The sequence below is a fragment of the Rhinoraja longicauda genome, chromosome 3, assembly GCF_053455715.1.
Source record: "Rhinoraja longicauda isolate Sanriku21f chromosome 3, sRhiLon1.1, whole genome shotgun sequence".
Lineage (NCBI taxonomy): Eukaryota > Metazoa > Chordata > Chondrichthyes > Rajiformes > Arhynchobatidae > Rhinoraja > Rhinoraja longicauda.
This window is the reverse complement of record NC_135955.1, coordinates 21,120,039-21,133,719: the sequence shown is the minus strand read 5'-3', so window position 1 is coordinate 21,133,719 and position 13,681 is coordinate 21,120,039. Positions and strand designations below refer to the sequence as shown.

Below are 13,681 nucleotides of genomic sequence, written 5' to 3'. Positions count from 1 at the left end.
GGACACAAGCTGGCCATCCACCAAGAACACCCAAATAATAAAACTACAGTATTTTGACATTTGAAACAAGACAGATTTCAGACCTGTGACAATATCTCTGTCCTCCAGTCAATGTGATCATCTTGTTAAAACCTGGAGTATGAGCTCAGAGCATGAATCTTTGTCGGAAATGCTCCAAAACAAGAGGCCAAAAGAATTGTGCAATCGTGACCAAATACCAAGGAAGAACTCTTTACATTTAAATTCAAATGAAATAGTATTTAGTAAGGGAACAGTTTCTTGTGCTGTATACTGGCAGAGGTGAGGCGACAATGTAATTGTACATTCCCATGCTTCGCATGATACACTTAAAACTATCATTTTAAGTAGTTGATTTGAAATTCACACAATAGGTTGCAAAATAGATTGAAGCAATTGCATTGAGTCAAATTGTGCAGGCCTATTTCCTCCGCATTCTGTAGATCACTTGTATATTTTGAACACTCAAAAATTGAGCACTTAAGCACCATGATGTTTAATTTTCAGTATATCGCTCTTCCAAGTAATGGAGGTGAAAATTCTTTTTTTTCCAGTTCAGAGCTGAATGTAATTAAACAGAGCAAAAACAGGAGTAAAATTGAATGAATAAATGGGTATCAACTAATTAGAATGCCTCTGTCCACAGGCTACAAGGCTGTATATGAATGTCTGTCGTTTAGAATACAGATATATTCACAATCTACACTTCAGTCAAAAAGCCATTTATTGTTGCTTTAGAGTGATCGTTGAAATGATTGTTAACAATTTGCTCATGGAAAATGGCACTATATTTTATAGTTATTGGAATGTATTTTTATGGCTAGTGGCATCACCAAACTGAACTCTTCACAATTATCTTTGCACAAAAAAAATGTCGTGCGTAATGAGTGAAGATCAAAGATTTATGTTTTTCTTAATGGAGGCCTGGAATTACTTCCCTGTATATATTTTAAAACAAACTGGCTGAGACAAGAGAGGAATTTTGGATCTTAGTGAGTTATTTGCTCATTAGTGAGAACAATAGGCTGAAGGTGTTTATTTCACAAAATGCTGGAGTAACTCAGCAGGTCAGGCAGCATCTCAGGAGAGAAGGAATGGGTGACGTTTCGGGTCGAGACCCTTCTTCAGATTGATGTCAGGGGGGCGGGACAAAGGAAGGATATAGGTGGAGACAGGAAGATAGAGGGAGAACTGGGAAGGGGGAGGGGAAGAGAGGGACAGAGGAACTATCTAAAGTTGGAGAAGCCTATCATACAATAGGCTGAAGCCTCCTCTTTTTCTTCATTGCCAATTGCTCATCCCTCTGTTCATGTCCCTGTTTCTGAGTTGCAGTTTCATGTGTAAAATGTTTGCAAAATATCAGGGTATAAATTTGAACACTTCCTTCACTGAAGTTCGCTTAGGACCCCAGCCTTCCACATATTATTTTTATCCCAGAAAGAGAATTAATTATACAGAAGACAGATACAGAAGATACAAAAAACTGGAGTAACTCAGCGGGACAGGCAGCATCTCTGGAGAGAAGGAATGGGTGATGTTTCGGGTCTGAAGAAGGGTCTTGACCCGAAACATCACCCATTCCTTCTCTCCAGAGATGCTGCCTGTCCCGCTGTGTTACTCCAGCTTTCTGTGACTATCTTTGGTTTAAACCAGCATCTTCAGTTCCTTCTTTCATAATTAATTACACAGAATGTCCAAGCATGAGGTTTCAAAGTACCTACATAAGAATAGAGGCCTATAAATTACACCTGTTCTTTATTAGCTGCTGTGCGTCTCATTTTCCATTTTGCCTGGAGTAGATGAGACTGGAGACTATTTCCAAATGAAAGCGCATCAGTTGTGAAGTGGAACCATACACTCCTCCATACGTTACGTGTCAATTTGCCTAAGTTTCTCCTGGTGGCAGTCATGCTTCTACCATGCTTGATTGATGGGCACTGTATGTTTCAGCCTGTTCCAACATTAACTAAAGACACGGCGATAGTCATTGAATATATGATAGACCCATAGTGAATGCTTGTTACTTTTTCAATCACTTAAAGAGACATGCTGACGAGTTCAGAAGACCTGAACCAGGCACCATCAGAAGTAACTTCAAACTACTCAGGCCCCTTGCAAATTCTGCAGAATATGCTTCAGCTGGCAGTGAGTGGTTTCCTCAGCATTTCTACTGCCAGCTTTCTCTTAATGCAATGTATTTAATTGGCCACTCAGTGTAGGATGGGCTAGAGGCAAGGAAACACGGAGCCTGCAGCATCTCACATCCTACCTGGACCTCTCAGATTGACAACGTATTCACCACCTCATAGTTTCCAAGGCTCTTGTCACTGAGATATGGAGCATTTGGCAGGAAGTCCTTTGACCTTGAACTCAAACGGGGACTGCTCTCTCCATGGAGGTCAAGGTCACTCTGATTTTTTATTTCCTCACCACAGGATCTTTCCAAGTAACTACAGCAAATTTCCACCATTTCACTGCTCCTCGCCACATCAGGCAGGTCAACTGTTCTATGTTGAGGACGAACTCACCACATATTTTGATTCAGGTGTGGAACTTGATTTGTTTTCCAGCTGGCTTTCCAAGACTTCAGGCATTCACTGAATAAGATGTCAATAAGCCCAGTCTTGTTCCTCAAATGGAAGTGTTTCCACTCAGTTGTTATCAGGCAACTGAATCATCCTACCACTTCCAGAGAGCAGTCCTGAACTATTATCTACCTCAGTGGTGACACTCGGACTATCCTTGTTCGGATCATGCTTGCTTTACCTTGCACTAAACGTTATTCCCATATCATGTATCCATACACTGTAAATGGCATGAATGTAATCATGTGCTGTCTTTCCGCTGACTGGATAGCACGCAACCAAAGCTTTTTACTGTACATGTTCAGGACATGTGACAACATACTAAACTAAATTAAATTAAATTAAACTAAACTAAACTCCTTCAATTTGCATTTTACTGTGGATTCCAAGAAGAACTTCCTCATGGTAAAGGTCATATTTCTGGGAAGTACTCATACCTCCTTTCTGAGGAGGTCTGCACTGGTGAATAGATACAATGGCCAGTACAGCCCAGAGGGGTGATCTTGGACATAAGGGTTGCCCTCCATTACTTAAATATATTTCTATTCATAAAACCATGCAAATGAGAGTTTCCAAGTGCTGCAAATGAAAATCAAATAAAGTGCAGATGCTGAAAACCTAAAATAAAAACAGAAAATGGTTGAAAAACTGAGCAGGTCAGGCAGCATCTGTGGAGAAAGACACATAATTAACGTTTCAGGTCAAATAGACATTTTCCAAAACTTCAAACCTTTTGTTTTTGATCTGGAATATTAGCACAGTCTGAGCTGTGAGAATCTTCTGTTTTATTTTAGGCACTCCAATGAAACTAGGCCACAGAGCCAACCTAACTAGTTCACTCCACCTAAAGTCATAGAGTCATAGAGTGATACAATGTGAAAACAGGCCCTTCGGCCCAACTTGCCCACACCGGCCAACATGTTAAAAATACATTGGCAAGATAAAAGGTACAGTTAGAAAATGTCTGGTAAAATATGAAAAAAGCTCTTCTATTATTCAATAAATTTGTGATGGGAAGTAAAATTGGAAAAAAGGGAGTTCAATTATAGATCACAGCAACACCCTGGGTTTGGAGAGTAAATCCGATTGAATCCCGATGCCTTCATCAGCACAAACAGGTCCTTCAACCCATCGTGTCCATGTCAACCATCAAGTGTCTTTTAGACCCCATTTATCAGCTAAAAACCTTTTTGCACAGAGAGTTGTGACTTTGTGGAATTCTCTGCCTCAGAGGGCAGTGGAGGCCGATTCACTGGATGCATTCAAAAGAGAGTTAGATAGAGCTCTTTGGGCTAGCTGAATCAAGGGGTATGGGGAGAAGGCAGGAACGGGGTACTGATTGTGGATGATCAGCCATGATCACATTGAATGGCGGTGCTCGCTTGAAGGGCCAAATGGCCTACTCCTGCACCTAATGTCTATATATCTATATATATCTATATGTCCCAGCTACACTAGTCCCATCTACCTGTGCTTGGTCCATATCCCTCCAAACCTGTCCTAACCATGTACCTGTCCTACTGTTTCTTAAACGATGGATAGTTCCAGCCTCAACTACCTCCTCTGGCAGCTTGTTTCATACACCCACCGCCCTTTGTGTGAAAAAGTTACGCCTCAGATTCCTATTAAATCTTTTCCCCTTCACCTTGAACCTATGTCCTCTGGTCCTCATTTCCCCTACACTGGGCAAGAGACTCTATGCATCTACCCAATCTATTCCTCTCATGATTTTGTCCTCTTTCAAGAATCACTAGGCTTCCCATTTCCTGGCCACCATATCACCATCTTCTCTTCATAGGGTCATGGTGTTATATCACAGGTCATAAAATGGGTCTTCAGCATTCTATGTCCATATTGACTATCATAATTCAATTAATATTAATTAATTTTGCAATACTTGGTCAGTATGCCTATGCCGTCCATTCATGTGCCTGATACATTTGTTCTGAGTCCCTACTTCCACCAACCCCTCGGGCAATAACTTTTAGATTCAAAACAGCCTCAGGATGAAAATCACCCTCTCGTCCCCTCTAAACTCGTTATATCTTCCTCAAAACCTAATGTACAGAAGCCAAATTACCCAACAAACATACGTCTGGAGCACCTGGAGGAAACTCACACAGGCAGAGGCAACTTCACACAAATCAACTCCTCCCGAGATCAGGATCGAACCTGGGAGCAATTGGGAGTAAATTCCATATTCTGTTGCTCTGCCCGTTCTGCTGACTGATCAATGCTATCCTGCAGCATCTGACTATCCTCGGTATCAACAACATCACCAATTTTATGTCACCTCCAAACTTATTATTGGTTGGGGAATAGAGCAAGCACAGTCTCGTGGTTATATGAGGAACAATTGAGAGTAGACTACTCTGCATTTCTCTGAAGGTTTTCTCTAAACAGTCCCTGATCACCTAATACCGTAGATACGTGAAGACAATGAGCATGGTGGATGGGGATGAAGGGCAGGTGGTCTTACCTTTCCTGTTCTAGTTCCCTCATTGAGTTTCAAGAGGCACAGCTCTCTTAGCCTCCCGGATAGGAAGGATGGGGGCCAACATGCATCTGCCTCCTCCATACACACACACACACCACACATCAAGAGATGGTTGAAGAATAATCTCTGCAGCATCCTTTATATGGCCATATTTCGGGTACAACTTTTGGATTCGAACAACGCGGCAGATGATTTCCACTTTCTAAGGAAATGTGCTTTAAACCATAAAAGGAAACTCCACACCACCTTGTCCAAACTTGAGAGTGGGAACCTGCTGGGCCGAAGGGCGGCGGTGTGTGTGAGAGAGAGGGAAGAGCCTATTCCCTTTAGGCGATTGCCCGCGTTGCTCTCAGCCCGCAGTCTGCATACGCTGGGGGAGGAGCGCAGGCGGAGTATCTTGAGCGGATCTGGCACAGGAGAAGAGGAATCGAGCAGCCAGCAGCCTGAGATCAGAAGGAGAGAGCAGAGCCTGGGGCTTGTTTGTCATCAGCCTTGTTTCGACTCCGCTGTCCGGGTGAAAGTCCTATCCAACTAGAACTGCCCTTGGTACCTCAACTCCGACCAAAAGCAGCGAGTCTGCCCTCAAAGCGAACAAATGACAACTCTGAAGAAGACGCATCTATTAATGCTCATAATTTTGCTTTTACTTATGAACGGTAAGGGGATCATTTTAACCTCAATTTTATATACATATTATATATAGATATATATATATATATATGTATATATAATATATATATGTATATATAATATATATATGTATATATACATAGTTTTTATATACAGTTATATATATATAATTGAGGTTAAACTGATATATATATATATATTTATTTATTTATTTATTTCGAGAATAAGGAGTCCATTACAAGTCAAAAGCCGGATTGTTGCAGAGAATGTGATTTCTGGTGTTTGTGGAATGTGATGTTACAATTAAAATTCTGTGCCCTTTATGTGTGACGTTCATATATATATATATATATATATGTGTGTGTGTGTGTGTGTGTGTGTGTGTGTGTACAGATTGCTTTGGCTCCAAATCAGAGGATCGTCTTTTCCGGAGGATATTCCGCCGATATAATCAATACATCAGACCGGTAGAGAATGTGTCTGACCCGGTGACAGTGCAGTTCGAAGTCTCCATGTCCCAGCTGGTCAAAGTGGTAAGTGCGTCTAAATGTGTAGCCAACTTATCTGTACGTGTGTATTTGAATGGACTGTTGCCATTTTAAAGTTTAATTCGTTTAATCTCAATCACCTCTTTGGCAGGATGAAGTTAACCAAATAATGGAGACAAATCTTTGGCTGCGACACGTAAGTTGTATCGGGTACATTGTACAGATGTACTTCCCAGTGCAACAATAACATCCCTCGTGTAACAGCTGTTGCGTTAGGCCGATACATGGTCCACGAATGTATGCGGGAAGCAGAACCGGGCGCAGTTTCTGTTCACTGATTACTTCCAGGCTCTGTGAGCCTGCTGGGCTTATTTTCATCACATTTCATTTCATTATCAATAGCAAGCGGATGCATTGTGAAATATTCGCAGCAGAGGTTCGGTGGAAAGATGTTCTGAACAAAAATGTTTGGGTTGTTCCACAGCAGTATTTATCACCAGAAAAGCAGACTCACGAGTTGTTTCAGTTCACTCTTCCCACATTAGAAGAAATCTAGAACTTCAGCAATGCAGATGTAGCCATTTACTTTTTCTGTTACTGTAACCAGCAAAGTAACCAGTAGGGAACCTAAATAAGTATAAGACTGTGCTACCTCCCAATCGATATGATCAGAAATGCAAGGCAGGAACTGCAGTGAAACTCGGATCATTTTGCTCAACAGCAACTAGTTCTGATTGGAGGTGTAGTTCAAGTGATGTGTTGGCATTGCAATTCTGAGACCCACCGCAATTGTAAAATATCAGGTGTTACATAAAAACCGAGGAAGTCAGTGAATTGTCAGTCCAAATATGACATACTTGAAAATGTTTTGCTTTGTCATTTGAGGAGTAAGTTCTCAATGATATATATCTAAGGGCATTGTTACCATTTTGTAAACTTAAGGAGACCTATACTTTTAATACTGTGTTTGTAGAATACAATACTTTCAGATAAAGATTTTAAAAATTAATAGATGTTCAAATAATAAGAATTTTCCTTAACTTTTAATTGGTTCATTTTCATTTCACTTTCCCGCTCAATCTTTTGTGCAATTTCCTACCATTATTTTATGTTTCACAACCATGTTTAAAACATTAGTCGTAAATTGTGCCATTCAAATGCAGTTTAGTGTTTTCAATATAATTGGCTGGTTAGCAAGCTTCAGGACATCACAGTAGCTGGGGCAACTGCCAGTGAGACTGTGGAACTGATATTTCACTGTGAGTGGCATTAGAAAAGAAGAAACCTATATCGCAGAACTCAAGAGGTTTTCTTGGGCAACTTCATTCTAGAAGAGCAGCAAAGTGACATTACTGAGTAACAGAATCATATATGTTTCCTTGCTCAGTGCTCAGGATCCTGCAGGCTAATATTGATGAATAAATACTTACCAATATCTTTGCAACTACGGCTGACTTCAATGTAATAGAAGACAGACACAAAATGATGGAGTAACTCAGCGGGACAGGCAGCAACTCTGGAGAGAAGGAATGGGTGATGTTTCAGGTCGAGACCCTGCTTAGGTTGTGGGTTGATGGCAGCAATAGGAATTCTGATTCCCTTCCTTATTTTACTAATTATTACCATCACCTCTTTATTAATGTTAAGTTAAAATTGAAATAATCTGCAATGCTAGGTTATGAATTTAATTTTCTTTGTAATATTGTGCCATTTTTGAAGAACAAGATTATTAGTCGAGTGAACAAGTCATAAAACCATATCAATCAACAAATAGTGCATTATAGCTCATAAATAATTACATTGTTGATAAAGCAATACAGATCCTTACACTGAATGCACTTTCGTTCTTTTCTGAGTACTTCTGACAGATTTGGAATGATTACAAATTCCGATGGAATCCAGTTGAGTATGATGGGATCAAGTACATCCGAGTTCCATCGGACAAGATTTGGAAACCGGACATTGTGCTGTATAACAAGTACGTTTCACAAGAACAATAAATGAAAATCAGTGCATCAGCTTGATGGGAGAAATTATAATTGTATCTGCACGTGTTGTAGGTTGAACTGATTACTTTTGGCTTCTTCTCCTTTGCAGCGCATTTGGAGATTTCCAAGTTGAAGATAAAAACAAGGCCCTTCTCAAGTATGATGGAACTGTTACCTGGATGCCTCCTGCTATTTTCAAAAGCTCCTGTCCAATGGACATCACCTATTTTCCTTTTGACTATCAGAATTGCTCCATGAAATTTGGTTCATGGACCTACGATAAAGCTAAGATTGACCTCGCTATCATAGGGTCCAAAGTAAATCTGAAAGACTTCTGGGAGAGTGGCGAATGGGAGATCATAGATGCCCCTGGATATAAACATGAACTTAAGTATAATTGTTGTGAAGAGATTTATCCAGACATTACTTATTCTTTCTACATTCGTAGACTTCCTTTGTTTTACACTATCAACCTGATAATTCCCTGCCTGTTACTCTCTTTCCTCACGATTCTAGTTTTCTATCTGCCCTCTGACTGTGGAGAAAAGATCACTCTCTGTATATCTGTCCTCCTCTCCTTGACAGTGTTTCTGCTGGTTATCACTGAAACCATCCCTTCCACCTCACTAGTAATTCCTCTGATTGGCGAGTACCTCTTATTCACAATGATCTTTGTGACTCTATCGATCATCATAACAGTCTTTGTCCTGAACATCCACTACCGGACGCCAACTACCCACGTCATGCCAGGGTGGGTGCAAAAAGTCTTTTTGGAAGTTCTACCTAAATTAATGTTGATGAAGAGGCCTTTAGAGGAAAAGAAACCCAAGAGTGTAGGAAGCTGCCAAAGGAAGGTTAAGTGCACTTGGAATGAATGCTCCAACCACCTGGAATATGATGACTTCAAGGCAGCCAAAGATCAGGCGAAATCCCACTGCCAATATTGCAAGGAGCCCATGGGCAATGTGACCTCTAACCTGCAAAGCCAGCCAGGTATCTCAGTTCCTTCTTTTGAGATCCAACAGGCAATAGAAAGCATCAAATATATTGCAGAAAACACAAGGAGTCAGAATGAAGCCAAAGAGGTGAGTAAATCTGTTGTGCATGTCTCCATTATTTGAGTAAGATTAAGGCAGTGCACACCAACCACCTCATTGTTTTAATGTTTTGATGTAAATTATATCCTAATTCACAATAAATCAGAATGTTCAGCCCAATTAACTCTACCATGGCTTTGCCATTACTTGTGCCTCCTGCCATTCTACTGCATCAGACCCTGTCACCATCACATTCCACTCCTTTCTCTCTCACATGCCATTCTTGCTTCGCATAAATATATCTATCGTATATGTCTTCATCACTGCATGAGGCAATGATTTCCACAGTCCAGGCACTTACTGGATAAGGCAGTAATCCTGAATTGCCTCTTGAAGTTATTAGTAATTGTCATATGGGCACTAATCATGTTCTTCCGCAAAAGAGGAAGCAGCATCTGTAGATAGATACAAAATGCTGGAGTAGGTGGCTTTTTGGGTCCAGACTCATTTTCACGATAAGAGTCAGGGGGGAGGGAAAATAGAGGTATGAAAAGCTACAGAACAAATCTGAGACGACCCCAATGACCCAGGAAAGGAGGAGCCCACAATGATCCATTGTTGGCTGTGGAAGAGCCACAAAGGGATACAAACAGCGAAACTAGCAGGATGACGAGGTTGGGAAAGGGGCAGAGTCAGAGGGAATGCATGGGTTACTTGAAATTAGAGAAAAATTAGAGTATGAATATTGATTTCTCCAATTTCAAGTAAACCTTGCATTCCCTCTAAAATACATTTTACAGCAAAACCAATACGTTTAAAGATAGTGCAGGAAACTGGGTCCAAGTGAGATTCAATGGAGTGCTGGTAACAAAATTACGTGAGGTTCAAGGGAACTAAGGGCCCTGTGTGTTTAGAGGGGGCATGGGCATTTTGGGCCACCAGAGTCTTAAAGTGAGGGCAGGAATCATCAGCCAGTGAGCCAAATGCTGGACAATTGCATCGTGGATTATCGGAGTTTTATTTACTGGTTTCAGCCTTCATGTGACCCAGATAGGGGTCATTTCCAGAATTACATTCTTCCATTTTTCTAAAGCTCAGAATCTCAGGAATCATGACCCAACCCAGCTGCTACGTTTAGACCACACCATTATCAAAAGATGCTTACAGACTTAAACATAAGATCTAGAAATATTCAGCTTTTGGTAGCATTGTTTGAGTTAAAAACATTCACTGACATTTGTGCTATGCTTGCAGAGATGCTAGTTTAGAGATGACTGATATAATACTTCAACTGCCAGGTAAAGGAGAGATCGCATGGAATTATTCAGGGAAGATCTGCATTGTTCTTGCAGCCATCTAGCCAATAATAATCTCTCAATAGACACAAAATGCTGGAGTAACTCAGCAAGACAGACAGCATCTCTGGAGAGGAATGGGTGACATTTTGGGTCGAGACCCATCCTCAGACTGAAGCTCGATTTGAAACGTCACCCATTTCTTCTCTCCAGAGATGCTGCCTGTCCAGCTGAGTTATTCCAGCATTTTGTGTCCATCTTTGGTTTAAACCAGCATCTGCAGTTCCTTCCTACACAATAATCTCTCAATCATTGTCAACAAAAAAGATCTTTTGTGTGCATTCATCTGATCGCTGCTTCTGACACCTTTGTCCACATCGCAATAATTACAAAATGCAGTATTGATGCTAAACACAAAGTGCTGGAGGAACTCAGCAGGTCAAGCAACATCTGTGAAGGGAATGGTCAAGTGATGTTTCAGTTCAGGACTCTTCTTTAGACTGATTCAGTTCATTCAAACTTATGCATTGCCTCCACAGATGCTGCCTGACCTACTGAGATCCACCAGCACTTTGCGTTTTGCTCAAGATTTCAGCATCTGCAGTTCCTTCGTCGGTAGTATTGATGTTGATTTCCTTGATTTGTTTATAACGTCCGTTTAATAAAGAATATGTGTATTGACAATAGACAATAGATAATAGGTGCAGGAGGAGGCCATTCGGCCCTTCGAGGCCATTCAATGTGATCATGGCTGATCATTCTCAATCAGTACCCTGTTCCTGCCTTCTCCCCATACCCCCTGACTCCGCTATCCTTAAGAGCTCTATCTAGCTCTCCCTTGAATGCATTCAGAGAATTGGCCTCCACTGCCTTCTGAGGCAGAGAATTCCACAGATTCACAACTCTCTGACTGAAAAAGTTTTTCCTCATCTCAGTTCTAAATGGCCTCCCCATTCTAAATGGCCTATCTCAGTTCTAAATGGCCTATTGAGATTACATCACATCTTGGAAAACGTTTTTAGATTACGTATGTGTCAGTTTAAGTGCATCGGACAAATGACATGAAATGTTTTTTTTAGTGTTTCAATTATTTTGCTTGTAATCAATTTTTCCTATCCCATGTTTTTGCTCTACAAATTATGTTTAAGAACTGGGTCGGTAATAGTTTATTCTATTTTTGTGCCTTGCAGGTGGAAGATGATTGGAAATATGTGGCTCTGGTAATCGACAGGATATTCCTATGGATTTTCACATTAGTTTGTGTTCTGGGAACTGCAGGGTTGTTTCTACAGCCATTGATGGCTACAGAATGATTGTGTAGCATTTGATACCTATAAAAGTCATTGGTATTAAAGTCCAGTGTGTGCAATACCAGTCTCATATGTCATACCAAAACCTATATTGCATGACAACATTACAAAAATTTAAAAATTACTTCACTGAAATCTCTATCCTTAATACCGTGGAGAGATTGACTGTTAACAAATCACTGTTCATGTGGCCATTTATGTATGAAACCACAAATCATCTATATTACTGTTCATATTACCATATCTAAAACTCGGAGAACATGTCCAGAATATATTGCGAGAGATGTGATGAATATTTCATGAAAATGCACCCTTTTAACATTGCAAGCTAAATTAACCATGAAATCATCCCATGGATTCTGTCTGTTTTTTTCTTAATATATATTAATGGATTGAACATGGATGTATAGCACATAATTTCCAAATTTGGAAATAACACAAAATGTACAGAAGTAGTGAGCTGTGAGGAGGTTAATAATAGGCTTCGAGATATAGACATGCCAGTGGAATGAAGGATAGGAAGCAGGTAAAATATAATGTTGGGAAATATAAAGTATGCAATAAAAAAAAGAGATAATACGAACTAGAGTGTACAATTATACAAGTGCCACAAGAATAGAGAGACCTGGGGGGCCATGTACATGGTTCATTAGAAACAGGTTGTTCATTGAAATCAGGTTGAGAAAGTGATTAAAAGGCATCTGGAGTCCAGGGATTTTCAATAGAGACATGGGGTATAAGAGCAAGGAAGTTACAATGAACCTTTATTAAAATACTGTTTGGGTCACAAAGAAGGTTGTGTCCATTCTGGGCATTACACTTTAGGAAAAATGTGAGAGAGGATGAAGAAGAGATTTACCACCATGATTTCAGGGATGAGGTGCTTCAGTTATGCAGGTAGACTTGAGAGGCTGGAGTAATTAGAGTCATAGAGCGACACAGGGTGGAAACAGGCCCTTCGGCCCAACTTCCCCACACCGGCCAACAATGTCCCAGCTACCCTAATCCCACTTGCCTGCGCTCGGTCCATAACCCTCCAAGCCTGTCCTATCCATGTACCTGTCCAATTCTTGGAACATTGGCAGTTGTGAGAAAATCTGATGAGCTATTAAAATATAGTAGGTGTAGGCAGAGGAGATAAAGATAAACTCTTTTTATTATTGGAGAGGTGAACAATGGTAATTTGCAAAAGAACGAAAAGTGAGTAGAAAATGAAAAGATTCCCATATAAAAAAGAAATATTATGTCTATTAAAATTTATTAATCTTTAAATTAGTAGGTAGCAATGCCGGTTTCAGTCTTTAAAATGTGCACACTGAACACATTATATATCTGAAATACATTGTGCATCTTATTTTTATAAACAATATTTTGCAATGCTTCCTCCTTTATAATATCACAAGGTCAATGTTGTAAGAGTACCTAAAGCTTTCCTGTTGATTTCCCAAGTAATCGTTCTTTTTCATGCACCTTTCAATCCATCCATGACATGTGGATATCACTGGCACGGCTGGTATTTATTGCCTATGCTTAACTGCCCTAATCAGAAGAAGTATTAGAATGATTTAATTCTTGTATTTACATTTCCCATTTGATTTAAATTTTGGGGTTTATTGATCAACCCCTTTGGATCATTAGTCTGACAGCTTAACCACTGCGCCATCACCAAACCTGGCAATCTGGCAAATACAAACTACTGGAGGAATCCAGCAAGGTCAGGCAGTATCTGCCATCCTTACCTGGTCTGACATATACATGACACCAGAGCTAGAGACATGCTTGACTCATGGTGCAGTAAACCACTCTGTTCAGGGGCTGTAGGTCTTGACTATT

At 40.3% G+C, this 13,681-nt stretch overlaps 1 protein-coding gene across 1 annotated transcript; it reads left to right on the top strand.

The window, feature by feature from the left end:
* The first annotated feature begins 5,471 nt into the window (after positions 1 to 5,471).
* On the top strand, positions 5,472 to 12,694 carry LOC144590080 (neuronal acetylcholine receptor subunit alpha-3-like). Its single transcript, XM_078394949.1, has 6 exons — positions 5,472 to 5,756; positions 6,124 to 6,263; positions 6,370 to 6,414; positions 8,087 to 8,196; positions 8,316 to 9,291; positions 11,729 to 12,694. Exons 1-6 carry the CDS (start codon positions 5,696 to 5,698, stop codon positions 11,849 to 11,851), a joined length of 1,455 nt encoding a protein of 484 aa, XP_078251075.1. The 5' UTR covers positions 5,472 to 5,695; the 3' UTR covers positions 11,852 to 12,694.
* Positions 12,695 to 13,681: the final 987 nt, after the last annotated feature.